At 38.2% G+C, this 27,612-nt stretch overlaps 1 protein-coding gene across 3 annotated transcripts in view; it reads right to left on the minus strand.

Moving 5' to 3' along the window:
- The window catches only part of Tdrd12 (tudor domain containing 12), a 65,455-nt gene that overhangs the window by 9,048 nt on the left and 28,795 nt on the right, over positions 1-27,612 (minus strand). For 2 of the 3 annotated variants that reach the window (XM_048790985.1, XM_048790986.1), the window contains 14 exons: positions 27,247-27,354; positions 24,221-24,406; positions 22,333-22,489; positions 21,773-21,900; positions 20,060-20,251; positions 19,690-19,818; positions 18,655-18,772; positions 17,770-17,909; positions 17,448-17,668; positions 12,365-12,464; positions 5,624-5,811; positions 4,641-4,851; positions 2,937-3,029; positions 969-1,141 (listed from right to left, as the gene is read on the minus strand). In XM_048790985.1, coding sequence (XP_048646942.1) covers positions 969-1,141; positions 2,937-3,029; positions 4,641-4,851; positions 5,624-5,811; positions 12,365-12,464; positions 17,448-17,668; positions 17,770-17,909; positions 18,655-18,772; positions 19,690-19,818; positions 20,060-20,251; positions 21,773-21,900; positions 22,333-22,489; positions 24,221-24,406; positions 27,247-27,354 — 2,144 coding nt within the window. Of the gene's footprint in view, positions 1-968; positions 1,142-2,936; positions 3,030-4,640; positions 4,852-5,623; positions 5,812-12,364; positions 12,465-17,447; positions 17,669-17,769; positions 17,910-18,654; positions 18,773-19,689; positions 19,819-20,059; positions 20,252-21,772; positions 21,901-22,332; positions 22,490-24,220; positions 24,407-27,246; positions 27,355-27,612 lie in introns of those variants that run through there. The other variant, XM_015497076.2, reaches the window with a different exon arrangement.

A 27,612-nucleotide genomic window follows, 5' to 3' on the forward strand; every position in this document is an offset into this window, starting at 1 on the left:
AGATCCACAGCGGCATACACAACTAGATGAACTGCACAAGCAATGCTGAGTTAAAGAAGCTAAACAGAAAGGAGAATTACTGCTGATTCCATTCAAACCAAGTTCAAAACCAGGGAAACCCGGTCTATGCTTTTCTATGACAGAATGACTTTCCTTGGGAGGGGAGGAGGCTCTGAGTCATGCTCTGTTTTCTTGATCAGAGGCTGGTTTCCCAGCTGTGCTCAAAAAAATCCATCAAACTCTTCTTGTGACATGTGCACTTTTCTGTATGTGTGCTATTTGCCAACAAAAAGTTAACACAAGTCCATTCTGTAAGAGATTCAGGTAAAGCTGGGCGCAGAAGCATACACCTGTAATCCCAGCAGCTCCTGAGGCTGAGGCAGGAGGATTGTGAGTTCAAAGCCAGCCTCATCAACTGCGAGGCACTAAGCAATTCAGTAAGACCCTGTATCTAAATAAAACACAAAATAGGGCTGAGGATGTGGCTCAGTGGTCGAGTGCCCCTGAGTTCAATCCCCGGTACACCCGTCCTCTCCACACACATCCCAAAAAAGAGAGAGAGAGGGAGAGAGAAAGGTGAAATAGTACACTAGATACACAGGTGAAATAACACACTTGAGATCTGCTTGATTATACTCCACAAAAAACTACAGTTGGGGAACTGGGGCTGTAGCTTAATGGTAGAACGCTCGCCTAGCATGAGTGAGGCACTGGGTTCAATCCTCAGCACCACATAAAAAGAAACAAATAAAATAAAGGCATTCTGTTCATCTACAACTAACAACAACAACAATAACAACAACAACAACAAAAAAAAACAGAGTTGGGGTATGGATAAAACAAGATTCCCTGATCCTTGATAGTTATCAAAACTGAGTGACAGGGATGTGGAGACTCATTTAACTTAACACTTAATATTTCCTTAAAACAAAACATCTCTTCCAAAAGGGAGGCAGAACTGTACTTACTGAGGTTGGCTTATGTGTGCTTCAAAAGTTGGCATTTTAGCTCCTTTGTATAATTTTTTCAGTTGTTCTATGTGTTCCGAATTGTCAATGCCCATTCCCATAGACAAAATTTCAGCTCGAACATTATAATCAATGACAGAAGTTTTCAAATTTGAAAGTTTTGTAACATGTACCTTGAATCAAAGAAAAAACATGCATTTGAAGAAGTCACTCTCTGAATTTTAACTGAATCATGAATACTCTCACGTGGTCTCTCAGTCTCTCTCTGCACATCTGATGTGCTCCAGAACATGCCACAACACACAAGTGGTTCCCACTGCAACATCTGTGTATTTCACAACTGAGGTTACATCAAATCTTCCCAAGCCTAAACCCACATGGTGGAAATATGAATAAAACCCCTATTCCAGACTAATCTGTGGTGCTGTAACAAAATACAAAATTCTTACATTCTTCTGATTCTCACTCAACTATTTTTATCTCTATCAGCAAGGAGGAGCCTAAGGCTCAGAGTCCTAACATGTCCAGAGAGGGCTTATCCCAAGAGCCTAAATTCTGTGTTCTGGACTATTTCCTCTACTTGTGTTTTCTGCAACCAAAATACTCTCATTCATTTAAATTTATACAAAACTAACTGAACCACAAAAATCTGCAACAGTCTGATTCCTGTGGAGGGGAGGTGTGGACACAGGACTGAGTGTCACAGTGAAGCAGGGGTAGGCCAGGCTGGCCCTTCCGGGCACCTTCCTGAGTGAACCCTGGGCATATGTCTCACACTTGGCAATGTGCATGAAAGCCTTTCTCCACTCAAAATGGAGACAGAGCTGGTCTGGGTGGAGAAGTTGGCAAGACTGGGGGTCAGCTTCCTTCCGGTGTGTCAGTGGACACTGAGGCACACTTTGCAGCTGTGGGAACATATTTGCCAAGTGGGTTTTCTTTTTTGCTTCATTCTATAAGCTGCAGTTTTAGAAATTCCTGCTAAAGTTTCCTGAAAACAACTATAATACTACAACAACATCAACTAAGACCCTCCCCCCAAAAAAATCTGCTTATCTGCATTGGTAATTTACATTTTCTCTTCTTAAAATTATTTCTCTCTTATCCTTAAATCATAAGCCAAACTCCCCTTTTAAGGCATTAGAACTTTGCTAACTTTATAAAAACTACCTTTAGCAAAACAATTTTGAATTGAATTCCTTAAAAATCTTACAAATAATCACAGGAATTAAGATTTGTCTAATATAGCAAACTCAGAGAGGGGTGTGCCAGCACCAGTGGAGAGCCATAGAGACCTGTATACTGCATGTCCTTGTGTCACACTCATGCCCAACTCTACATCAGCGTCAGAGGGCAGAAGGCCTCAGCTGCTTTGTTCAGATGGAACTCAAGGGCCCAGTACTGGTCCTAGCACACAGTAGGTGCTCAGTAAATAATTGGTGAATGAATAAGGTAGAAAAACCTATGTTTGAATGTCCAAGGACCAGAACTATCAGCATTACTGAGCATATCTTAGGTCTTTAGGATCATTTATAAACTAGCAAAGATGGATCCTCTACAGCAGTCATTGATCCCAGGTTTATCATATGGGTGGATGGTGGGTTGTGAGACTGACTTAATTATTCATGATCAACATTAAGGAAGTTAAATAGAGCAGAATTGTAAATATTAGAGAATGTCATATGAAGTAAGAACAGTTTCATGAAACTTTAGTTTTATAAGTGAGAGTGCATGCGCATCATGCGTAGAAGGATTACTGGGTTACCATGTAAAACACTTAAAAAAAAAAAAAACGAAAAACCAAACCCACAATCAAATTCATGACTGAAATAACATGAAAAAGATGTCTCCCTAACTTAGAGCCCCAAATAAGCTGGGGTGCAAATGGTCATTCACACAGCACATTGGAAAAATTTGGACTATTTTAGAAGCCTACTCAAATTGAGATTTCTAATAAAACTGCATGCTTACCATCGGATCAATCCAAACTGTGTTTCCCAAAGCCAGTACCACTTTTGCATCATGCAATTTTCCAATAATTTTATGATGAATGTACCTGGTAACCTAAAAAAAGGACTTCAGTTATTTATCTGAAGCTTTAACAAAAGACTTTATTCAGTATATGCTGCATAATTTGCAAAATATTCTGTGTGTTTCATTTGAGCCTCACAACAACCCTATGGGCTAGGGAGGCATCACCCCACTTCCTCAGTGAAGGTAACAACAGTTTATCAAGGAGAGATGCAGAAAGGTGCAGGAACTTGCCCAAGGGCTCATGCTAGTTGTTTCAGGAACGGGTAAGAGTCCATGTGGAGTATCTGGAATCCTAATATTAATTGTTTACTGCTGTGGACATGTATGCACTCATCACTTGCATCAATTCTCTTCTGTCTTCAGAGTATGTATGTTTGAAAGACCAATAGAAGCAAAAAAAAAAGTTGTTCTTGCTGCTCCAGAGGATTTCATGGCAATGGAGCTGCTCTGCTCTGCTAGACAGGGTCTGGGGGCACTGGTCTTTCATGTGCTCTTTTCTGAATGTGTCACTATTTTCCTCTCAAGGAGGGCCGCAGCAGGTGAGGCCTGTCGGCAATCTTTCATGCACATTTTAACACCAATGAAGCAGAACAGGAGGGAAATGGTTAGTGACATGAGATTGTTTCCATTCCCCTTGAATCTATGAGTGCACCTGGAAGAACATATACAGGAGAACCTGTCCCTATGTCTATAGAAGGCTGCCCTTTAAGAAAAAACTGTGGTCAGTTATCTTTACAGACCTTGTCTTGAAGACAAGGTCTTCTTCTTGCTGATGGCTATATACCCAGAACCCAGCACAGCACCTGGCACACAATAAACAGTAAATATTTAGTACAACAAATGGAAAAGACTGCCATTTGATAAAGGCTCTTTTCACTAAACCCACAATGGTAAGGTTGTGTATTCATCAAGAGACATTCATTTGCTTATTTCCCGGGCGGTGTTTAACCTTGCTTATGACCCGAAATGTTTTCACTTTGCTAACTGCAATGGCTTATTTCATAATCCATTAATCAGATTCCACAAAATTCAACCTTCTCTTGAAGAATCAGGAGCATCTGCTCTGCGATGAGCCAGACAACGGGTGGTGCCTTTCTGCCCACTTTGGACAGCTATGTGAGCCTGCGGGACTGCTCTCTGGGCTCCATGTCTTGCCTCAGGCAGTGTTCTCTGCCTTAGGTGCCCTTGCCATTCTACTTGGTGACGTTCTAGTGACCCCCATAGGGCCCAGAGGAAATGTCCTTCACATCAGAAGCTCCATCTCCCCTTCCTCCAACAGAGTGACCTGGCCACCACCTATGTCCCCACTTTGCCTGGGACTCATTTTCATTGGTGCTTGCACTGTTTCTCTTCCTTAAGCTGATAGCCAGTTCATCTTACCACAACCCCTGTGTTATATCAGTTCTAAGATGAGCACTAACAATGGAAGCCACAATGTCAGGGGTCCTCAACACTCTGGCTCAGGGCTAGTTCTATGCATGATGGCAGTTACTACCGTCCTGTACCAGCTGGGACTTTAAGCAGATCACACTCTAACTGCTTAGGATCATGAAGCAAACACTCAACACTCTAAGTCTGTGTATATTATGGGTTAAATATATTCCACAAGTTGACAAAACATAAAAAGCCAAAATAACTCACCTTTGGATTCCACTCAATTTCACCATCAGCAGGTTTCACTCTACATACAATAAACTCCACGGCCTGAGGAGGAAGAGTATGGAAATTTTCTGGGAGATGCAACAGCTGGTTTCTTGTGGTAAGTCCAGTCCTGCCTTCATCTATGAATTTTATAAGGATATTATCCAGGACCCAAGTGTCTTCTTTTTGGCTCATCTCCAACACCTGGACCCTGGAGAACAATGGTGGCATCAGTTTAACAAAGAGATTCCACAAGGAAATCATCTTTGCCTCAATTTACCCATCAAAAGGAAAACATACTAAAAAAACTGTTACACTGACTGCACTGTTTTACTCTAAATTAGAAACAAAAAAAGGAAGGCCTTTCAGAATCCTTAGTGGCACATTACTTAAAATATACCTAAGCATAGAAACATGTAGTACTTCTGAATATAGGAAATCCTTTTATCTGACAACATAAACAAAGTTAATATGGAAAATTAAAATTTCAAACTTTCTGACCCAAAGCTATCACCTGTAGCCCGCCCTGAGGTGGATTCAGGAAAAATGGGCATATTAATGAGCAGGAGGGGCAGCCAGGCCAGGCTGGAACACTGACTGTGCCACCCACTGAGTTGACCTTAGTCAACTCACTTAACATTCTCAGCTCAGTCTCCTTATCTACAAGAAGGGTATGATGCCAATTTTATAGAAATTTATTAAGAATTAAACAAGCTGCAGATGTACGTGTATACTGCACACAGTGACAACTCCCTGAATGTCCAGGGTTGCACTGCCATTGTGATCTATGCTCAGGAGCCAAGGATGGAGTCTCTTGTGCAAAACTGTACCAGGTGTCTGGGGTCACAGTGCATTGGGAGGGCCTCCTTAGAAGAAGCCAGGCCTGGTACACTCCCACTCAGCCAATGGTGAACACAGGTGTTCAACACCATTTATATTACCTCATGCCTCACAACTCTAGAGAGGAAAAATAGATATTTTACCTGTAAAAAAGTGTTTTTTCTTCTAGTCCATACAATCCAAAATTTTCCACCTTTTTGACAGTCGTTTTATTACTGGAATCTTTAAAATACTCATTCATTTCAGCATTGAGAATTGCATAAAGATCCACATGTTTATCAATTATACGACCGAAGTAATTTGTTGCATTTGAAATATAAAAAGGTATTATCTGAAACATACACAGTAAATATATCCAGAAAGGAAACTTAATCTAACTGAAGACAAGCATGCTACCTGACCTCATGCAAACAGGGATTTAAAAATAAACAAGGGAGTATGCTAAAAACAAAGCAAAATAAACACCATACCAGAGCTGGGAGTGTGGTTCAATGGTAGAGCTCTTGCCTAGCACACAGGAGGTTTTGAGTTCTATCCCCAGTATCTCAAAAAACAAAACAATTTAAAAATGCCATACCATAAATAACTACAGTCTACTTTAAATCTAATGGATGATTTTTGGCAAATTGCATTATTTTAAAAACTTCGTCTTAAGTGTAGGTGTTCTTTTATTTACTTAAGAAAATTTTTTGTATGTGGCTCAAGGGATGGGACCCGGGGTCTTACATATGATAGGCAAGCACTCTACCACTGAGCTACATTCCCAGCCCCCTTTATTTACCTTTAAACTGCATTTTAATAAACATTCATAAAACAGCTTTGCTGTCTCTTGAGCTCCTTCTCATCTTTTGTCATATAACAAGATGCATTTTATTAAAAAACCTAATGTACCAGGTACCAGGGACAGACGAAGCCATACCCTACAGGGACACTCAGCAACCCGAGTGGACAGGCTACGCCAAACTGGTGTGTGTTCAGGAGACACTTCACAGGTATTTGTAGCAGGATCACTGATGTGCCAGGGGAAATGTCGGCATGGGAGAGGGGACGTTGCCCTGCACATGCACAGCTACCAGAGTGTGTGGAGAAGGTCGACCAGAAGGCAGAAATACCATGTGAAGGCAGCAATGGTGGGAATGAGGAGAAGTTACTTGGTGGGGTGGGGGTGGGCAGCACTGACTGGGAGGTGAGGCAAGAAAGCCAGGCAGGGAGGAAGTCAGTCTGTGATCAAAAGGGGTGAGGGGTCTCAGGTCTGACAGCCTGTGGCCCCTCTAACTTCATCACCTGTTGCCCTCACAACTCTCACTACCACTGAGCCTTTTCCTGCTTGCAAACATAACACATAAATCTTTCCTAGGGTCTCTGGGCTAGTTGGTTTCTCCACCAGGAGTGCTCTTCCCATGTCTGGATCCTTATCTCACTTGGGCCTCAATGCAGTTGACCTCTCTACAAACAGGCTCTCCCTACCCATAATTTCCAAAGACCCCTTGTTCCCTAGCACACTTATACCCAGACACCCTGACTACTTAACTGCATTTCATCCTCTTCACAGAACTTGTTATCATCTAGAGTCATGTTCCCTGGAGACCCTGTCCCAGTACTTGGATGTCTCAGTCATTCTCCAGCACTACAGAGAAAGCTGCCTTAATAAAGCCCTCAGAGCTTCTCTACCCTCCCCCCAGGCATGGAGTTCAGAGTTCCTTCCTGCTTGCAGTCTTCTCCCAAGAGTGCCACCAATGTAGTCCAGAATTCTCCCTTGTGGCTAGAGCCCCAAAGAGTCTGGCATTCCAGACAATAGCCTGCTTGGTGATGACAGGAGGTGGCCCAGAGGATGAGGAAAACACTCCCTACAGTGTTAGGAGAGGTGGGCAGGGCATAATGTATATATAACAAAATTTTTTTTTTTGTACTAGGAATTGAACTCAGGGATGCTTAACTACTGAACCACATCCCCATCCAGCCCTTTTTTGTATTTTATTTAGTGGCAGGGTCTCACTGAATTGCTTAGGGCCTCGATAAATTGCTGAGGCTGGCTTTGAATTCATGGTCCTCCTGCCCAGCCTCCCTAGCTGCTGGGATTACAAGCATGTGCCACTGCACCTGGCTTAATAACAAAGATTTTTAAAGATTCAAAGAAACATTTCAAGAGAAAATATACTAAACTGTCAGCAATTACTCTTTTAGGTGATTTAGGAGTAAAGGGAGAGGTTTTCCTCTCACATTTCCCAAATTATAAGGCTTTGTGTGTTAAGCTAAGGGCTTAGCATGCATGCAGGCAAATAAAATCCAGGCCTACAACCAACTGGCATCAGACCTGGAAGTCTCCTCTGCACAGCATTAACACAGCAAAAGACAATTTATGTTGGATGTGGCCAAAGGAAGTTCTTAAGACTGGACACTCTGAACAGGAGGAGGTAGGGACAGCATTAGGCCTCCAGACAGGGTGACCAACTCACACTGGTTTTTCTGAGACTTTCCTGGATTTAGCCCTAAAAGTCCCACGTGTTGAGAAACCCCTCAGTTCTGATTTTGCAAATTGAGTAGGTACCTTCCAGCTACCTGCTATTTGCTTTAATTCTCCTCTCCCTAGTACCTTTGCAGATAAATAATTCATTTTGTTATGGTTACAGGATCCAAGATTCAAAAATTAATTGAATTTCCAAAACAATTAGAAAATATACTTAAAATATTAACAACAGCATTCCAAAACATGAAACACAAGGGATAAATTTAATGCAGTAAATATAAGACCTATTCACTGAAAACTCTTAACAATACTTAGAGAAATTAAAGAGGACTTAGATAAACAGAGTGATATACCACAGTAATAAACTGGAAGACAGTGTTGACAGGATGTCAATTCTCCCCAAATTACTCTATAGACTCACTGCAATACCAATCAAAAAAAAACTCACAAGTAGAAATTGGAAAGCTGATTCTAACATTTTGTATGGTTATGCAAAGAAACAGAAAAAGGATACTGAAAAAGAACAGTGAAGATGAAAGACTTATCTACCAGTTTTCAAGACTAAAGCTACAATAATCAAGACAGTGTAGCTTTGGCATAAGGATAAACAGAGGAACAGAATCAAGAGTTCAGAATTCATATATATGGTTTCTTAATTTATACCAAAGGTGCCAATGTCATTTAGGGCAAAAATAAGGTCTTTATAATAAATAATGCTGGAGTAACTAACTATCCAATAGGATAAACATTGCCCCCTATCTGGGATTCACCACACACAAACATTAATTTAAAATGAAGAGATCAGACTTGTAAAATCAAAAAGCTCCTAGGGGAAAAAAAAAAAAAAGAAAATCTTCATGACCTCAGAATAAGCAAAAATTTATTACAACATGAAAAGCACAAAAAATAAAATTAAAAAGTGATAACTAGATTTCACTGAAATAAAAACTTTCCCTTTGTAACCAGGAGAAAATAATAGCAACATATATATTTGATGCAGGGCATTCACAATATGTAAAGAAGTCTTTAAAATGTAACATAAGTGGCTGGGGATGTGGCTCACCTAGCATGCGTGAGGCACTGGGTTCGATTCTCAGCACGTAAAAATAAAATAAAGATACTGTGTCCATCTAAAAAACTAAAAATAAATATTTAAAATAAATAAAATGTAACATAAGAAAAAAGCCTAATTTTTTTTTTAAAGGGCAGCTGGGCACAGTGGAACATGCCTGCAATCCCAGTGACTCACGAAGCTTGAGGCAGGAGAAATCACAAGATTAAGCCGGCAACTGCACAAGTAAAAAACTGTGTCAAAATGAAAAATAAACTAGGTACGGTGGCACACACCTGAATTCCATCAACTTGGGAGGCTGAGGCAGAAGGATTATGAGTTCAAAGCCAGCCTCAGCAACTTGGCAAGGCACTTAGCAACTAGTGAGACCCTGTCTCTAAATAAAATACAAAAAATGGCTGGGGATGTGGCCCAGCAGTTAAGCGCCCCGCTGGGTTCAATTCCCTGGTACCAAAAAAATAAATTATTTATTTATTGGGGATGTGATGTAACGGTAGAACACCCCTGGGCTCAATCCCCAGTACCACACACACAAAAAAAGGGCAAAAATCCTGAAAAGCAAATTTATAAATTAAGAGATATAAATATACAATACAGCATGTGAAAAGATGATCAATATCCATAATCACAAAGGAACTACAAATAAAACAGCACAAATGCAACAGATAAATATTTAAAGAATATTTAAATATTTTAGAATTTAGGCTAGAATTAAAGACCAAATGCCAAGTACTGATGACAATATGAGGTAAATGGACTTCTCATATGCAGGGCTGGTGAGAATGTAAAACGGTATAATCACTTTAGAAAACATTTCTAATAAACACATACTTTCTTATAAACATATACTTTTATAACCCAACAATTATACTCCTAGGTCTTTTATTCTAGAAAAATGAAAATATATATTTAAAAAGACTTATAAAACAAATATTCAAAGCAGCCAGAAACTAGAAACAACCCAAATGTCCATCAACTTGTGAACTATGGCACATCTATATAATCGAATCCTACACAGTAACATAAAGAACTACATAAAGAAATCTCAAAAGCACTGTACTGAGTAAAAGAAATCAGACTCAAGAAACTTCATTAATACAAAGCTACAGTAAAAGTAAAACAACTGACAGAAAGCAGATGGGTGGCTGCCAGGGACAATGGTGTAGGGCAAGGTCTCAGTGATAGGGGACAGAAGAGACCTTTTTGGGGTGATGAAAATGTCTGCATCTTGACACTAGTAGTGGTAGTTACATGACGATTTACATTTATCAAGACTTAACAAACTATACACTTGAAATTAGTGATTTTTATTGTATGTAAACTATACTTCAATAGAGCTACCTAATTAGAGAGCAAGAAAGGAAGTGGGGGGGGCAGATTGGGTTAGCAGGGTTCTGGAAAGGTGGTAGTAGTAAAATGCGAAAATTTTTTCAGTCTGAGTCCTCACATGAGCTCAGACAGAGCAACAAAACCAGGCACATAATTCATAACAACAATTGACAAAGTGGCCCAATGAATATCAAAATAAAAGCAGATAAAGAACAGGAGAAAATCTAGATGATTTGGTTTTGGCAATGATTTTTTTGAGGTATAATACCTAAAGCATAATCCGTGAAAGAAAAAATGTAAGTTGTCTTCATTAAAATTAAAAACTGCTCTGCAAAAGACACTATAAAGAGAATGAAAAGACAAACCGAGTAGGAGAAATTCTTTGCAAAACATATATTTGGCAAATATATGTTTGTTAAAATTTACAAAAAACTTTTTTTTTTTTTTTTTTTTTTTGGTACTAGGAACTGGACCCAGAGGTGTGCTCTACCACTGAGAAAAGGTCTCATTAATCACTGAGGCTGGCCTCAGATTTGGCTCCTCCTGCTTCCTGATAATTTCTTGGGTGTCCAGCCTCATCTGTCTTACTAGGGCTGGGCATGTAACTCAGTGGTAGAACATGTATTCAGCATGTCCAAGGTCTCCCGGTCAATTCCCAACACAAAAAAGAAAAATGTAAATCAGAATTAGAAAAACATAGAAATGAGGGGATAAAACTCAGGGAAAAATTAGAAATAAAAAAATTATTTCAATGATGATAACTGTAGTGGATCAAACTGTGACCACTCCCAAAAGATATGTGCATGTCCTAATTCCCAAGGTCACTGTGACTGTGACCTTATTTGAAAAGGGTCTTTGTAGATGAAATCAAGTATCTCAAGATAAAGAGACCTTTCTGGATTAAAAGGTGGGTCTTCCTTCCAGTGACAAGTATCTTGTGGGGACACCAAGAGATGAGAAGGCAATGTATAGGAGGCAGAGATGGGGGGGGGGAATGTGGCTGCAAGCCATGTCTGAAGCCAGGAGAGGCTGGAGGAGGCCAGAACTGGATTGTCCTCAGGAGGGTGAAGAGTGGCAGGGAGCACAGCCCTGATGACACCTGCATTTAGACTTCTGGCCTCCAAAACTGAAATACATCTACGTTGTTTTAAGTCACCAATTGTGGCAATCTGTGACAGAAGCAATAGGAAACCAACACTAAAGAGAAAGCCTTAAGGGGAAAGAAGTGAAAAGGAGAAAAAAAAGTAATGAAGAAATTGATGATGAGGGATTTCAAGGAAAATGATTTTTAACTCAGCAATTCGATTTGAATCTTAAGAATTTTCCTCACAGAAATTATCATTGATATTTGAACAGAATTCATGTAGTCACTGTATTATTATTACTATTATTACACTAGTAGTAGTCATTCCAGGGACTGAACCCAGGGGCATTTAACCACTGAGGCCTTAGGCCTTTTTATTTTTTATTTTCAGACAGGGTCTCACTAAATTGCTTAGGGCCTAAGTTGCTGAGGGTGGTCTCAGCCTCAAACATGCAATCTCCTACCTCAGCCTTCCAACTTGCTAGGATTACAGGTATGTGCCACCTTCTTTTTTTTTTTTATGTTTTTTAGTTGTCAATGGACCTTTATTTTATTTATTTATATGTGGTGCTGAGGATTGTACCCAGTGCCTTACGTGTGCAAGGCAAGCACTCTACCACTGAACTACAACCCAGCCCAGGTGTGTACCACTTTTTACTGTATTACTTTTAACTGCCTCCAAGTGGAAACATTTTTTTTCCTGAAAAAAACAACTCCCAGATTGTCATGCATTTACCCAACTCATCATGGTTTTACATATAAACTTGGACTCTGAAATTAAGATATAAGAACACATTTCTATCATTAGATTAATGACAGGATATTAATATTGAATATTATAAATCATAAATTACATTGTACTAAGATTCTGCTTAAAAAAAATTACAACGATTCAACAATCACTGGACAAAAAAGATCTTAGAAGAACTTACTTTAATGTATCCAAACATTGGTAGAGCTTGGTTGGATAATTTCCTTGGCTTATCTATTTCTGGATTAATATGGTGTCTGTCAGGACAGATCCTTTTGTCTCTGGGAAAAAAAATAAAACAATGAATAGCTGGCTTTGTTTTTTGTTGTGGTGGTGACAGTGCTGGGGATGGAAACCAGGGCCTTGCTCATTCTAGGCAAGTGCTCTACCACTGAGCCAAACCCCAAACCCCTCAAAATAGCTAGAGTTTTTTTTTTTAAAGAGAGAGGGAGAGAGAGAGAGAGAGAGAGAATTTTTTAATATTTATTTTTTAGTTTTCGGCAGACACAACATCTTCGTATGTGGTGCTGAGGATCAAACCCGGGCCACACGCATGCCAGGTGAGCGTGCTACCGCTTGAGCCACATCCCCAACCCCCAAAATAGCTAGATTTTAAAACCAGAAAAACACAGATAATCATAGTTAACATGGAATTGTAAACATTTTTCAGAAAATTAATCTGCAGTTGAAATTAGAGAACTTTTATTCCAAACACTTTAGAAGTAACCATATTAAATACTTCAAATGACACTAACAATATATAAATAAGTAAAAAAAAAACCCTCTAAAATTTAATTAAAATTGAATAAACAAAAGAGTTACTTTATTATTTTTTTAATAATTTTTTTACAACACCTTTATTCTTTTTTTAAACATTTATTTTTTAGTTGTAGGTGGACATAATACCTTTATTTTTTTTCTATGTGGTGTTTAAGATTGAACCCAGTGCCTCATGCATGCTAGGGGAGCACTCTTTCCTCTGAGCCACAACTCCAGCCCTATTTCTTTAGATATATATATATTTTTTAAAATAAAGACCTTTATTTATTTATTTATTTTTATGTGGTGCTGAGGACCGAACCCAAGGCCTCACACATGTGAGGCGAGTGCTCCACCTCTGAGCCACAACCCCCAGTCCCCTTTAGATATTCTTAAATGCATTATATAAACAAGTTCTTTATATACCCTAGAGATTAGTGCTCTGATGTGTGAGGGGTAAAAATTTGCTCCCAAGATGTAGGCTCTCTGTTCACCTCACAGATTGATTTTTTTTTTTTTTTTGCTGAGAAGAGACTTTTTAGTTTGACTCCATCCCATTTATTGATTCTTGGTTTTAATTCTTGTGCTATAGGATTCTTATTAAGGAAGTTGGGGCCTAATCCCACATGGTGGAGATTAGGGCCCACTTTTTCTTTTATTAGATGCAGGGTCTCTGGTTTAATTCCTAGGTCCTTGATCTACTTTGAGTTGAGTTTTGTGGGTGGTGAGAGATAGGGGTTTAATTTCATTTTGTTGCATATGGATTTCCAGTTTTCCAAGCACCATTTGTTGAAAAGGCTATCTTTTCTCCAGTGCATGTTTTTGGCACCTTTGTCTAATATAAGATAATTGTAATTTTGTGGGTTAGTGTCTGTGTCCTCTATTCTGTACCATTGGTGTACCAGTCTGTTTTGGTGCCAATACCATGCTGTTTTTGTTACTATTGCTCTGTAGTATAGTTTAAGGTCTAGTATAGTGATGCCACTTGCTTCACTCTTCCTGCTAAAGGATTGCTTATACTTCTAAAACAAAGTCTCAGAAACATATCACCATAATCCACAATAAAGGTCAATTAACCTCCAAATCAGAAGCTGCTCCTTCACTACAATGTTACCTCCCAACTGAGAAATAGCTGAAGTTTCAGTTTTAAAAGTCAATATTCTAGGGGCTGGGGATGTGGCTCAAGCGGTAGCGCGCTCGCCTGGCATGCGTGCGGCCCGGGTTCGATCCTCAGTACCACATACCAACAAAGATGTTGTGTCTGCCGAAAACTAATAAATAAATATTAAAATTAAAAAAAAAAAAAAAAAGTCAATATTCTATTTAAAGGCATACTGAAAATTGTTGTTAATAAGCTGGTTAATGTACCATAATTTAAAAAGTTAATGTCATTAATTATCTTAAAAATGAATTCAATCCAGGAGACACATTATCAGACACCTATGCCATGCCACCAAGTAGTGGCATGTGTCTAGAGAGATCCCCATACCTTACCAATTGATCTACAGAGTTGATTCAGCCCCTATTAAATTTCCAGCAGATTTTTTGAGAAATCAGTAAGCTTATATCTTTAATGTATATAGAGATGCAATAGATCTGAAGAAGCCAAGCAACCCTGAACAGGAGCAAGGTTGGAGGACTTATATGCCAGATCCCAAGTGTCACTATAAAGCTACAGTGTTTAAAGTGTCGTGTTGGGCTGAGGAAATAGCTCAGTGGTAAAGTGCCTGCCTAGCATGCATGAGGCCTTGAGTTCAATCCCTATCACCACATAAAAAATAAACAACAATAAAAATGATATTGAAAAATAAAGTGTAGTGTTAGTATAAGGAGGGACAAATGGACCCACAAAAAGAACAGAGTCTAAAAACAGACCACATATCTCATCACCTGGATTACGTCAAAGGGACTAATTCAGTGAGAAGAGAATTATGTTCTAGACAAATGATGCTGGAACAGATGACTGTCTATGCAGAAAAAGCCACTTGTGCCCCACACCTCATACTATATATGCAAATTAATGGTTTTTTAAAAATTTTTTTGGTTAGACACAATACCTTTATTTTGTTTATTTATTTATTTTTATATGGGGTTGAGGATCGAACCCAGGGCCTCACGCATGCTAGGCGAGCGTTCTACCACTGAGCCACAACCTCAGCCTGCAAATTAATGTTTTAGAGGCATCATGTCAACACCCCAAAAGTTTCTGTTTTCAGAGTATTTCAGATTTCATGTTTTAGAGTCACGGATGTTCAACCGTGTCAGACAAAATACTTATATCTAGGATAGCTAAGATATACAGGATATATACCTCCTCAAACTAATAAGAAAAAAGAAATGCTCCATTAAAATGGGGAAAAGATAAGAGCAGGTACTTCAGAAAAAGAGAATGGTCAAATGTCTCACAAACATAAAAAAAAGATATTTAACATCATTAAATCCACCATCATTATGGAAACACAAATTAAAATTGCAATGGCTTTCCATTATCTCCCCCATGAATACTAAGGACTGGGAAGGATGTGGACCATCTCCAATTCTCATCACTCCTGACAGGATCATAAAGTGGTCCACCACTTTTGAAGAGTTTACATAAGTTAACCCTATGGCCCAACAATTCCCAAAAGAAGAGGATGAATATTTCCACAAAAAGCCATGTATGACAACGTTCAGAAAAGCTTTAAACATCATAGCCCCAAACTGGAAACAACCCCACAGGCCCATCAACAGAAGAATGTGATATATTCAAGACAATGCAATACTAAGCCAGAACATATATAAAACATACATATAACAACAACATGGATCAATGTCACAGATATTAGATCGATTGAAAGAAGCCAGATGCACAATTCCATTTATATGAAATTCAAAAATGAGCAAAATTTTAAGATATGAAATCAGCATGGGTGCTCAACAACAGATAAATGGGAAAAGAAAATGTAGTATATACACAATGGAATACTATTCATCCATAAAGAGGAATAAAATCCTATCATTTGCAGCAAAATGAAATGAAGTGAGGACATCATGTTAAGTGAAATAATTCAGACACAAAAGCAAAGAGCTAAAAAATGTTAATTTGAAAACAGAATAACAGTTACCAGAGATTGGGATGGGTATGAGGAAGGAGGTAGGATAGGAAAAAGGAATTAGATTTGATTAAAACTCATATATGAATGTAGGGAAATACCAAATCGAACCCTATTAAAATAGTCAATTAATACATGTTAATAAAAAATTGAAAACAAATGAACAACTCTTGTCAATGTTGACAGCTATTTGAGGATGGACATCAGGAAGAGCACGCAGGAGTCTCTAAGTGCTCTATCAGTTTGGTGGTGGTTTACATGGGTGTATAGATATTGACATTTCATCAAGCTGTAAACTTTTTTTAAAAAAAACAGAAGTCAAATTTTATCAGTCAAAAATATTGTTTTATATACATAGAACTGAACTTCACTAGTTTTTTTTTTTTTTTTTTTAAGAACTGAACTCACCCATTTTTGTTATATATTTTTCTAAAGTTTTTCTAATAAACAAGGTCCTGGTGATCCCTGGGCTACATCAGGTAAGTACAACTACAATTTTGATACCAAGGTAAAGCGCTCTTTTGTGAAATTAATTTTCTTGCTCTAATTTTTTTTTAGTTTTAAAAAAATTTATTATTGGTGCATAAGTTACACTTGGACATACTAGGATATGCATATAATTTCATTCTCCAGTACCTCCCCAATGCCTTCTCCTCCTCCCTCCCCAGGGTCCCCTCTCTTTCTTACTGGTTTCCCTTCTATTTTCATGAAATCCCCCTTCTTTTTTCCACTAACAAATGAGAAGATATAACGCTGACTTTCAGAGTTTGCCTTATTTTGTTTAACTTGACAATGTCCCATTCCATCCATTTTCCTACAAATGACAGGATTTCATTCTTCTTTATGGCTGAGTAAAACTCCATTGTATAGATACACCATATTTTCTGTTTCCATTCATCTATTCGAAGACACTTAGGCTGGTTCCATAGTTTGGCTATTGTGAATTGTGCTACTATAAACATGGGTATGCATGTATCTCCACAGTACACTGAATTTAATTCTTTTAGGAAAATACCAAGGAGTGGTATAGCTGGGCCATATGGTAGTTCCATTCCTAATCTTTTGAAGAACCTTCACACTGATTTATATAGTATAAATTCATATAATTTACAATTCCAGGTAAAAGTGTTCCTTTTTCCCTTACATCTTCACCAGCATTTATTATTTATATTCTTGAGTGAGATAAAATCCCAATGTAGTTTTGATTTGCATTTCCCACTGCTAGCGATTTTTAACACTTTTTTCATGTTTGTTAGCTTTTTTTTTTTTTTTGAGTAATGCCTCTTTAGTTCATTTGCCCATTTATTTACTGGGTTATTGGTTTTATCAGTGTTGTGTTTCAAGCTGTAAACTTATCATCTCTGTACTTGACTGCATGTTATACTTTAATTAAAATAAAGAAGACTGGCTTACTTGCAAAATCCAAAAGCCTTAAGATATGAACAAAGAGGTCTTCTGGCTTTTTTGTCTTCTTTGGCTTCTAGGACCCCTGCGGTGAACTCATACAGCTCTGATGGGATTTTGGCATCTGCTCTCTCCAAGTAGCGCAAAACACCAACTGCATGGCTCGCATTTCTCTCCGTTAGCAATAGGACAGATTTGGTTTTCTTATCTCCCTGCTCTGCAGGAGAACCCTTAAAATGGGAGTAAATAAAGAAAGCAAATCATTCACACCAGTCTCAGTGAAACTTTATGGACTCTAAATTTGTCATTACACAGAAAATGATAGTCAAACCTGTTCAGTTAAACTCTGAAAATGATCTGACATGCAGTATAGGCGTCCACCAAATATCTTTGGTGAGGAAGGGAAGCTGAAGTGAATTACACACGTGGCATCAGTGATGGCCAAGAGTGGTACGCAATCGTCAGTTAAGGCTGGAGGAAAGATTTCAACAATTTCCCATGAGCTGCACTTACTTTAAAAAGCAGTCCCCAAAACCATCCTGCAAAGCATTTCTGTACTATATTTTACTTTATTTCTTGCAATGCTAGGGATCAAACCACAATCTCATACTTACTATGCCAGTACTCTACCATGAAGCTATATCCTCAATCCTTCATTTTACTTTTTAGATGCAAAGAAACTTCTTACCCACTTTCTTCCCCAAATGCCCCACACCAGTGATTAATTCCAGAGACAAGTGGCTTCATTTTTAGCTTGAAAAATGTCTTTTTCTATTACAAATCCAGGCTGCCCAGATCTTTTCTTTTTTTTTTTTTTAATACATTCTAACTTTTGTATTTCTAATATTTAACCTTTTTTATAATTTATGATGTTTCAATATAGGTACAGATGCACTATGTACAGCTAGATACAGACTTTATAGACTACATATACACAGATTTTATATATACAACAGTAATCCTCAAGCTAGAATTCCAGGTAAAGTGTCTAGATCAACGGTTGCTGCCTATTGACCTATGAGCTCTGAGGCACCTAGATTCATCTCAATATGAGAATCTTTTTGGAGGTTAATTTTCATTTTAAAATTAACATTACTAATAAATTCTGAGTAAATCTTGGAAATAATGAGAAATATGGAGGTGAAATATATAAATTAAGACATGATTCCTATGAGCTAACCTTTGTCTAAATAGAAGTAGAAACTAAAACACTTACCTAATACAATATGGGAGCCAGAACTTAATTTCTTCTTCCAATGTTCTAAAACACTTTTTAAGTTAAAAACCATTTCTTTATGCATTTTCAAGCAAAATATTGAATTGCTTTCTACTACCTAAAGGTAAAACCACAGAAGCCAGTTCAAAATCAGGAACATGAGCTTGAAGCCAGCTGTCTCATCAAGTATCAAAGTATTCAACTGTAAATCACCTCACTGACCCAGTAATTCTTTGAAATGACTATGAAATTAAGTAAATATATCTCCAAAGTTCTGTTGTAGTTCATATAAAAATTTGCTCAAGTGAAACAAACATCATTTTGCTAAAACTATTTCCCTTCCTTTTAAAAATAATACATATACACATATGTATGTATCAGTATATATAAAATACATGGTACTGTTGTCAACAAGGTTTTTTTTTTTTTTTCTTTCCCTTCTAGTACTGGGGATTAGGGCCTCACACATGCTTGGCAAGCACTCTACCATTGAGCTATATCCCCAGTCCAATAATGGCCTTTTAACTGTACTGTTTAGCTCATTATTATGTACCGAAAGATGTACTACAGCTTCTTTTAATTTTTGTATTTAGCTTTGTACATTTTGGCAATTAATTAGCATTTTACAATTAATATGAAATTAGATAAAACTGAATAAGTCTTTAGCCAATTTATTTGGCTTTTCTGGTTACATGACAGTATGTTTTACTGTTATCTTCACAACTTTTTAAAATAGAGAGAAGTGATGTGGGCATTTTGTTCATCAACTGGACCCTTTCATGTTCTACCTTGACAGACCACCTGGCACTGTTCCCTGAGCCTTACTCCCCATGTGGGACCGTGCTTCAGGAAAGGCAAGGATCCTCCCCCAGGCCAGACCTCCAGCTGTCAGTGCTTCCCAGCAGAGCCCACCTCCTCTTCTGATTGATGTTAAACTTGCAAAATGGCATCTCCCCACCACATATCAACTACCCAAGTCATTTTTTCCTCATTCAAGATTCAGCCACAGTTTAAATCAACAGGACAGGGACTCACCTTACACACTATTTCTGTTTCAGCTACAGAGCAAGTAAAGATCAAGGTCTTTTGTGCCTGACTTGGAGTGAAATCAAGAACTTGGAGTAAAGTTGAGGTTTTTTCACATTCTAGGCAAAGATGCACGACCTGGTAATGAAATTACCAGAAATGAAGTAATTTGATTTTTAAAATATTCAAAAAGTTCCAGTTTTACTTTTCATAGCTAAGTTATAATTTTAATAGAAAAGAATGCATAGGAAATCAAAACAAATTTAATTTACAATTATAGATTTGGGTATGAAATAGAAGCTACAGTCATCTAATATTAAGCCATGAAATACAGGCTACTTGCTTGTGCTCATCAGCTCCCCTCCCATTCATTCATCACCTGTTGGACGTTGCCACAGAGAGCAGCCTCCTCTGGGGCTGTAATCACAATGTAGGGATCATTCATGAACTCTCTGATTAGATGTTCTATATGTCTGCTCCAATGAATGCCAACCGCAATGATCTGATGTGGTGCAGATTCCCTTTCTTCAACTTCAACATTTTTTTTAAAGTTATCTAATATAGCAAACATCTAAAAAATTGATATAATTTTTATTTCAAAAGACAGTAATAATTAGTTTGACAGAACATAATATGTAAAAAATTGCATATTTACTGTTTTCAGACAGGAGGAAGCCTTTCCAAAACAAAAGTAAAGAGAGAAACTCAAAAAGGAGAAAATATTTGTTTCGGCACTGGGGACTGAACCCAGGAGTGCTTTACAACTGAGCTACATATCCAGCCCTTATTATTTTTATTTTGAGACAGGATCTCATTAAGTTGCTTAGGGCCTCACTAAGTTGCTGAGGCTAGCCTCAAACTTGCAATCCTCCTGCCTCAGCCTCCCAAGTGACTAGGATTATAGGCATGCTCCTCTGAGAGAAAATGTAGCCAAATTCAGTGGTGCATACCTGTAATCACAGCGTGAGACTGTCTCAAATAAAAAACAAAAAGGACTGAGGACATAGCTCAGTGGTAGAATGCCCCTAGGTTCAATCTCTGGAAACACAAAGGGAAAAAAGAGGAAAAAGGCAGGTGGGGCAGGGGCAGCGAGGGGAGAGAAAGAGAATATCAATGAACATAAAACCCCACTATAAATCAAATTAAAGCACAAAAAACATCTTGGTAAATATGTGTTAACACATCTAATGGGATTAACATGCTCACATTTAAAAAGGTCAAAAAGTAATTACAAAAGATGACTGCACCACAAGAAAGAAAAGGAAATGATCTAGCAACTTTAGAAAATGAACATAATGATCAAAATGAATTAATGTTCAACTTAAGTAATCAAGGAAATACAAACTACAAGGCTAGACATGCAAACCAGTGGTAGAACACTGGCCCAGCATGCATGAAGCCCTGGTTCCATGCCTAGCACTGCAAGAAAAAAAAAAAAAAAGATGCAAACTGTACTAACAAGATCTGTTTACCAGCTAGCATGGAACAAAAAACCAGGCCAAGGCCTCCTACTGGTCGGAGGACAGCAAACATGGCATAAATTGTTATGCCCATGTGATTAAATATGCCCAATAATAATAATAACCTTTAGAACAGGAAGTAATAATACAATGCTGTTAACTGCAAAATGTGAATTATAAAATTATACATAAAATGTGCTCTTGATATTGAACACATGTATCAACAATTAGGAATTTTAAAAAGGAAGAAATAATCCAAAATAGTAGAATGATTGCCTTTGAGTGTAAGATGATTAGGGTATTGTATTTTTTTCAAGTGCTCTTCTCTATTTCTCAAAATTTTTTACAATAAAAATTATTGCTTTTATAATCAGAAAAACATTCATTATCTCAGTAAATCTTCCTGGGAGAGAAATGTTGCTTTTCAAAGAGAGATTTAACACTGGGAATGAAATTTCAAATAAACATTCTCTCTTCTAAATTATAGAAGTTAAAGGGATTTTTTTTTTAGATTAACCACCCCTTAACTAGATCCTTTTTCCTGATTCTGTTAATACTTGAATTTTATCTATTTTAGAAGTATATGTATACATTTAGAATAGTAATAACATCTAAATAGATGCCATACTTACCTGCTCATTAGCTTCAAGGAATAACACTTCCACCTCATCCAACACTAGATGACAAAGTCTAAGAAATAACAAGCTTTGGTATGTGAGAAGTCTCAGGAGGCTATGTGGTGTTGTGACAATCACATCGCCTACATTTTAAAAGAAAAAACAATGCCCATTTTAGATTTGTTTTACAGGTTTTCACAACATTTCCTTTGCTAAGATTCCACATACTGCTGCTTCTCTCCTCAGGTGCCCACCCTGGCTGAGCCCTGTCAGTATGGGACAAGCCTTGGCACTCCTACCAGGTTCTGCACTCCTGAAAAGCAGGAGGCTTTTAGTCAACACTGTGTTCAGCATCTAGCAAGCAGTAAGTGGTCAGTAGAAAGTAGATGAATGAAATCCTGTAGTTTTCTCAGCAAAACAGATGTAGGTCAAGATTGAACCTACATCATGGATACCCATCAATGAGTGACAAGCTAGGCTATCACACAAGCCTGTCATCTGCAATCCCAGACCTGCCTGGGCAGGGTCCCCTGTCTTCTGTTGGGAAAGCCAAACTGCTTGGAAAGAATGCTTACACCCCCTTGGAAGCTTCATGTTTTTGGCTTCATCTTTGTGAAGTCCAATTGTTAATAACACAGGATGAAGAGGCCTGGAGGACATGCTATAGTCGCCCAGTAATTCAAAAATAAATTGGGCCTTTTTCCATCCTGGGCACACGATGACTGCAAGAGGCTGCAAAGACAAACAAATTCAAATAGTTTTGAACAGTAGTTAGAAATTGAACACAGTATATGTGAAACATCCAGAACATCTCCTTGTACACAATAAGTGCTACTTCAGGTTTTGCTACCACCATCATCACATAGGTTAGAAGAGTTAAAAATAATTTCATTAAAATAGATTTAGGGGACTGGGGTGATGGCTCAGTGGTAGAGCACTTGCCTAGCATGTGTGAGGCACTGGGTTCAATTCTCAGCACTGCATATAAATAAATAAAGATCCATTGACATCTAAAAAATATTTTAAAAAACAGATTTTAGACACATTGAGCTAGGTTTTCTTAGGGCTTAAGCTAAGTATTGCATAAGTATTAATTCATTTAATACATTCTTATGGGTAGGGCCTATTATTACTTCATCTCACAGATGAGGCATCTGAGGCACAGAGAAGTAAAGCCAGTTGCCCAAGGCTACACAGTTCATTCTTGGTAGCAACATAATTTGAACCTAGGAAGTCTGGCTCCAGATTTCCTGCTCCTAAGCCCAAGGATGAACTAACCACTTCCTGAGAAGGGGCTTAAAAAGTGGATAACAGCTCTTTCTTAGGAAATTACCTTCTGAACCCTACCCTCCACTAGCCCACAGATTCTCTTGAAGGTACACTGCCTACCAAATACCTTCCTGGACACTTGCTATCTATTAATCGAAGAGAAGCCTAGTTTTCTCTTTCCTTTAGACAGATTCAGATGATAGTTTCCAGGCACAGACCTGAAGGCAGGTTGACCATAGGGGCATGGAGAAAGTAGGGGAGACACAAGGGTCAAGACTTAAGATGGCCTCTTCTAACCCCAGCCATGGTTCTGCCTCAACACTAGCTGTATATCATTAACAGGGCTTAGCTGTTAACAAACTGGTGAGGGATGAGGGGGATAAATGCATTCATTTGATTAAATCAATATCTAATAACCAGCTTGAATTCCAAAGGGAAATCATCAAACTGCATGGCATAATTAGAAAGAGAGCTAGTATCTGTTCTAACTGCAACTCCAAGCTCATTTCGTACTGCTGTTTCACCGTTTGACACATGGTGGAACCCTCTGGAGTGCACCCTTTGTGTTAGGATGGAGGTTTTACACCCATCAGTTCCAAGAGCCCAAACCAGAAAAGTGGACATCACTATTCATTGCCATTTGAACCCATACCCATTTCCCTTCTCTCCAGCTTTCTGTTACTTTCAGGTTATTACACATGGGGAAATTATTCTAAAACAGTGTGGGGTACTATGAGATATTGAAGAATGTAGAATAAGACAACAGAAACTTAACTTCTAAGCCCACTTTCACACCATATCAGCTGTCAATAATTCACCCAAGCAACTTATCATGACCTGGGTCTTCTCATGTATACAGTGATGAGAATGATATACACCCTGACCACATCACATGGTTGCCATGACAATGACATGAATTAATGTGAGATCATTTTATAAATTCTATGTTCACCTCTAAAAGCCAGGGCTTTCCTGCTCAGCCCATGACCCACAACCCAGGCTTGGATGAGAATCAGTACAGGAGAACAGGTGACCAGGAGACGAGAAAGGCTACTTTCTCACTTTCTTCTATCTTGGCAGTTGGAAAACCAAACTGAGTAATGTAACCTGAACTTTACCAAAGGTCAAGTGTATAATTAAAAAAATAAAAATTTAATCCATTTTTGTTGTGAAACAAAATTGTCTTAAACTTACTCCGTTTCTACTTGGTAATGACTTGTAGCAGCCCCCCGTTTGCAAAATCGTAAGCAATGGTGGGAGGTACAACAAAGGGTCATTTCCACAGTGAGAAATGACAACCACATCACAGCCACGTGCTATGGGAGGCCAAGAGTAAGATTCAGTGTGACTGGGTCCCGGGAACTTATTTCTTTGAAGAGCCTACAAAAAAATCAACAACCAAAAACCACAATAAAGTAGAGAAAACAAACAACAGCTCCATATCATTGCCACTCTACTCCATCTACCACTCAGTATATACACATTGATTAATCTGATATTTTCTGAGACTTACCCTGGTAAGTCCCTCTGACTCTTTTCTCAGTACTATACTCCTATTATATAAAATTTTGTTTTTCTGGGCTCCAATCAAAAGGAACTGGATGGTGATCCACTAGAGCTCACTGGATTAAGGATGTGGTTTTTTGATCTTATTCTCCCAATAATCTGCCAGTCCACCAGCCTCCCTTGTACAGCATTTTAAAAACATGCTTTTATTCATTTGTTTATCTATGTATCTCTCACTAAACCAAATTCTCCAACAGAGTTCTCTAGCCACACTGATATAATTTTCTAAAAGACTGAGTTCAAGAGCACCATGAGCTCTGTGATCCCCCTCCCCAGAACCCTGAGTCCCAGATGCAAAGGTACTGCTTACTCTTCCGCCAACCTGAGAGCTTCCAGGTAGACAGGTGCAACCCATTTGGTCTTTCTTGGTGAACTTCTTTGTTGTATGAACATTTTGAAACAGCTTCTTGGTAAAGAGTACAGGGGAAATACTTCTTTGTTATTTTTGAGACTGCATGTCTGAAAATATTTTTGGTCTACTCTCACATCTCATTACTATGTGAGTATGGATGTATAGGTGGAAATAACTTTTTTTTTCACCTCTAATCAACATCAATGTTTTTAGTTTCTTACTCACGTGAAAAATTGCCATAAAACACTGAAATCTTCTCAATAAATCTAGGGTTAAGCTTAGCAATATTCCATATGTGCTTCAAAAATGATTTTATTCCAAAAAGATGATTATTGTCTACATGAAGTAACTCCTTTGGTGTTGCTATGAAGAAATCTGAGGTACCTGACTTCTGGTCTTGAGATGGGGACCATTTTTTCCTCTAGAAGATTTTGTGCTCTCTGAATCCAAGTTCAGATGCTTCAACCCCATACAGCTAATGTCTGTTCATAAGTTGTGCTGGCCAGTGTGAGACAGCTCAATGTGGAGATTTATTTCCATTAGGTTCAGGAAATGTTCCTGTGTTCTTCCTCAGAGATTTTTCTGCCCCTCCTGTAACTCTTTCCAAAAAGCTGAGCTCGTCAGCACCATGGTGTCTGTGACATCCTCCTCCCCAGACCCCTGAACTCCAAATGTAATAGTCTCTGATATCAACATGGAGCTTCCAGGTAGGCAGTGCAACCCGTGTGGTCTGTCTTCTATGATTCAGTCTGAAATTCCATTTTCAGATACTGCACCTCAAATTCTTTTTTTTTTTTCCTCTTTGATTCATCTTGTTGCCTTTTTGTTCTACTTTCTGCTGGCTTCTATTTTATATCTCAAAACCACTTATTTTCAAAATTTTTTATAATATTTTGAACTTCTGAGAACCTTTTTTATTGATCTTTCTCTCCCCTTCTCCTCCCTCCTCTTTCCAGCAAAAGATGCCATACCTTCTTTCCTCTGAGGATATTTTTCGTTTCTTTCTTCCTTCCTTTTTTCTTTTCCCTCTCCCTTTCTCTTTCTCTCCCCCATTCCTTTCTTTTTCTTAAGAGAAGAGTCGCACTATATTGCCCAGACTGGTCTCAAACTCCAAGGCTGAAGCAATCCTCCTGCCTCAGCCTCCTGAGCAGCTGTGACCACAGGCATGCACTGCTGCACCTGGCAATATTTATTTTTTAATATTTTCTTCTCCAGTCATTATTTCCTTCAGAGTTTGTTTTAAACTTTTTTTCTTAAGGTAAAGACTTTCTTCAGATGTCTGTGTTTCATATGTGTGTGTGTGTGTGAGAGAGAGAAAAAAGGTCTATGATTCTCATTATATTATATGTATATATATGAAAAAAACTAGTTTTGTGTTTTTTTAAGTCACTAAAACCTGACTAAAGGCTCTGTGGGTGGGGCTAATCTAGTCACCATGAGAGTGAGACATCACTACAAGAAGACTGGGCAACAAGCAGGCATTCTAACTGGGAGAATTCCAAACACCACCATTAAGCACCACTACTCAGTGGTCACTCAATTTCTCCAGAAAGAGTCTCCAATTTTCTTCCTTAGAATAATATAAACTGGTTGTGTATTGTCAGGAAACAGGGTGAGAAGTTCACTGTCCACTCCTCTCCACCTCCTAGCTCTTTCCCTGTTAAGTCAACCATACTCTGCTACCTAGCTTTCATCCTCTAAAATTCTATGAAAATCTCCTGCTCATTCAAGACTTCTCTGTCACTCTTTCATCCTTGTGATTTTATTTATATCTTTTAAAAAACAGTTTTAACCTCTTTTTTAAAAAATTAGGAAAGAAACAGGTAAGCATGAATGATCGATTTACCAAGTGAACCCACCCATCTATGAAGCCATTTTGGAAAGAATGGCTAAGAAGTATATTACAATTGCCCTGTTATGTCTTCAAAGCCCCTTTTTTCAAAGGCCCATTTAAAAACTTATTTCAGAAGGGGGTTTACAGTATACAATGGGTTTTCCTTAAATTAATTATTCATTTACAAGAACTTATCCAGGATTTAAGAATAAATTATTAACAAAAACTTTATAAAAGAGAATTTCAAAAGCAAAGAAATGATACAATGTAACCTTATAACTTTTATTTAGAAATCCTTCTATGGGACTATGGGCTCAGTGGTAGAGTGCTTTGCCTAGCCTGCTCCAGGCCCTGGATTCCATCCCTAGCACTGGGAAAAAAATAAAAAGAAAAAAAGAACAAAAAAATCCTTCTACATTAGAAAAGGTTGGTATTTCTTCATGAATTTGGTTCTAAGAGCACTTTCACCTTTTTCAGGTCTGCAGACAGTGGTGACGTGTCAATGGTCAGGCAGGGATCAATCCTGTTCCGGAGCACCATGACAGGCTGCTGCATGCCTGACTTCAACTTCTGCAACTGAGTGATACAGACATGAGACAACCAGTATCTGCCCTGAACTCTTAGCATAGAGTACCAGCATAGAAAGAAAAGAAAGCATATGATTTCAATGTTAACAACCTGAAAAACTCCAAAACTACCTAAATGAAAGAAGATCACCTATTACCCAAATAAAAATAGAAATTTCTCTGATGCACTAATTTACCAATCTATAAAAGCATGTCTTCAGGCAAAGTTACCAATCTATAAAAGCATGTCTTCAGGCAAAGTCCCCCA

The sequence above is a fragment of the Marmota marmota genome, unplaced genomic scaffold (assembly GCF_001458135.2).
Source record: "Marmota marmota marmota unplaced genomic scaffold, marMar, whole genome shotgun sequence".
NCBI lineage: Eukaryota > Metazoa > Chordata > Mammalia > Rodentia > Sciuridae > Marmota > Marmota marmota.